Source organism: Protopterus annectens, chromosome 3.part0, assembly GCF_019279795.1.
Source record: "Protopterus annectens isolate FY-2018-M chromosome 3.part0, PAN1.0, whole genome shotgun sequence".
Lineage (NCBI taxonomy): Eukaryota > Metazoa > Chordata > Ceratodontiformes > Protopteridae > Protopterus > Protopterus annectens.
In genome coordinates this window covers 722,271,844-722,274,291 of record NC_056731.1, presented here as the reverse complement: position 1 = coordinate 722,274,291, position 2,448 = coordinate 722,271,844, and the positions used below count along the sequence as shown (strand labels likewise).

General features: G+C 33.2%; 1 protein-coding gene across 1 annotated transcript in view; it reads right to left on the bottom strand.

Moving 5' to 3' along the window:
* Positions 1 to 313: 313 nt before the first annotated feature.
* LOC122796911 (ATP-binding cassette sub-family A member 13-like) overlaps positions 314 to 2,448 on the bottom strand; it is a 3,979,956-nt gene continuing 3,977,821 nt past the window's right edge. Inside the window, exon 40 of the mRNA XM_044065669.1 lies at positions 314 to 812. Coding sequence (XP_043921604.1) covers positions 726 to 812 — 87 coding nt within the window. The 3' untranslated portion in view covers positions 314 to 725. The remainder of the gene's footprint in view (positions 813 to 2,448) is intronic.

The following is a 2,448-nucleotide window of genomic DNA, read 5'->3' as shown; positions in this document are numbered from 1 at the left end:
CTCATGTATATGTTCTGAGATGGACCAGTGTCACAGTCAGGATGTGTAATCTTCCTTATATCCTCTGAGTACCAGGACAGGATCCAGCTGACCATGGCCCTGACTAGGATGAAGCAGCTACTGAGAGAAGAATGAATGAATGGTATTTATTCCTTAAATAAGGCATATATTTTTAGCCTCTAAACCATGCTTAAGAAATGAATGCATAGCTCTACTTAATTTCAATGTGTTTCCACATGGTCTGCAATATCCATTCATAAATGTAAAAGTTCATCAGTACTTTTAACTCAAATGACCAGAATGACACATAAAACCTATTTTTTTTTTCTTTTTACTAAGCAAATAAGCTAGATAGGAGCAGTCTACTTGTGTAAGATCTTGAAAATACATACAGAATATAGGCAATACAATTCAGCATATTTTATTTTGGATAAAATGTTTGCTAACAAGACAGTATTCATGAATGCAATGCAATGCAAAAGACAAAAGGCTATTTATTTTTGGTATGGACATTACTGGGGCAGTTCTGTCAGGTAATAACTAAAATAAAATTTTGTAAACACGTGTATACATTAAAGGTCAGCATGCTGTGAATTGCTAAACATCCACATGAAGATAAAATGGATTATCATTCATTTTGTCATATTCAATAATTAACATTTCATCTTTAAGCTCTGAAAAACATCAATTTTGCAGGAAGCCCGTCAGATTGCTCTTGTTTGACTTCATACTTGGTTACCAGGGTTACAAGAGAGCATGTCTTCTGTTTGATCTGTAGTTTCCTTCTGCTGCATTGCAAAATTAATAAAAACCTAAAAACCATGAAACAAAGCAAATCAGAAAAATTATCACATATATGTTGTGACAACACAGTGAAGAAGCTAGTAAGGCTAACAAAAAATAAGTTATTTTATCTTTCATTATGTTTTTCTTCTAGAATGATAGCAGAGATTGTTGTATACCTTCTCTCATATGATTCAACTGAAATATGTGGTATTTTCTTTGTAGAGCATCATTACGTATTATATTAAATATTTTACAACAGTTATACCAGCAATATATGAATGATCTCATTTTTATTATTACACCACCCAAATACTACCAGCCATTGAGGTCTTTCTCAGATTCAGAAACAATAAAAAAAGACTGATAATATGAATTAAAATGATAGTTAGTTAAATTAGGGTTTTCGGGAAAGCAAAACTTATGATATCAGGCATGTGGGTGTCTTCCCACTGCGACTTTTTTATTTATTTATTTATTTTTATTTTCTTTTTTTAACAAACCTCTTTATAAATTAAAACCACATTAACACATAACAAAAGCAACATGACAGAAACAGCCCTCCCTCCATAGAAACGAATAGTGTTCATACTGGTCAGTTTTTCCGTCAATTATATCAGATCTCATTTTTAGTTATATTCGTATTATTTTAGGAAGATGCACTTTAAAACATTTACATGACACCTTACACCTTAACTAATTAAAGGTTATATTTCAAGACAACTAAATCTACAAATACAGTGTACCCAGACCACCTTTAGGTAAACTGGTGCTCTAGGCAAAAAGCTCCAGGGTGTGTCATCCCCCCACTGCTGATCAACTCCTCCTGGCCTATTCACACTATCTAAAGTACTTTTTTCTTCCTTTTTCTCACAGTTTATCTAACTCTTCATATATTCCTCAGTTATTCATTCATTCCCTTATTCAACATGCTCAATCTAAACAAGACTGCACTCTGATAATTATGGAGGAAACAACTGTATTAAGCCTTAGGGATGCTGCATGCACTGACTTCTATTTTAGAGTGTTTTACATAACTTTTTTCTCCAGTAATTACATGAACAAAAACATGATCAAAGGAAGAATTTTAGCCTTACTCTGTTTTTTTACTTGCTTTCTTTCAGCATATCCTATCTGACAAAGACAACACTGTAATAACTGCAGTGAAATAATCATATTAAGCCAGGGGTCTGGCAGCCACTATGCCCCCCAAAAAGCCATGAGGTTTCTAGAAGTTCTGAGATGCATTTATTTTTTTTTTTAATAAACTCTTCATCCAACTATGCCTTGAGCAAGAGCAATAATTAAGGAAAGAAATTCAGTCTTCCTCTTCAACTTGGCTGTTTCCTTCTTCATTTCAACACACCCTGACTGACCAAAACTACACTGGAATAACTAAAGTAAGCTCAGGGTCTGTTGGCTGTTAGGCACCCAGAAGCCATGGACTTATACATTTTCTGAGGTGCGTTTTTGAACTTTTTTTCTAACATATTGATAAAGTGATGGTCTGAACAAATATTTATACAGAAAATAAATTAAATCCTACATTTTTATTTCATGAAATAAATAAGTTGTATCCAACTTTTAATGCTCAAAGATGACCAAACATCAGTTCACAAGAAACTGTGAAGACAATCCTTGTGAGGATAGATATATCATACATAG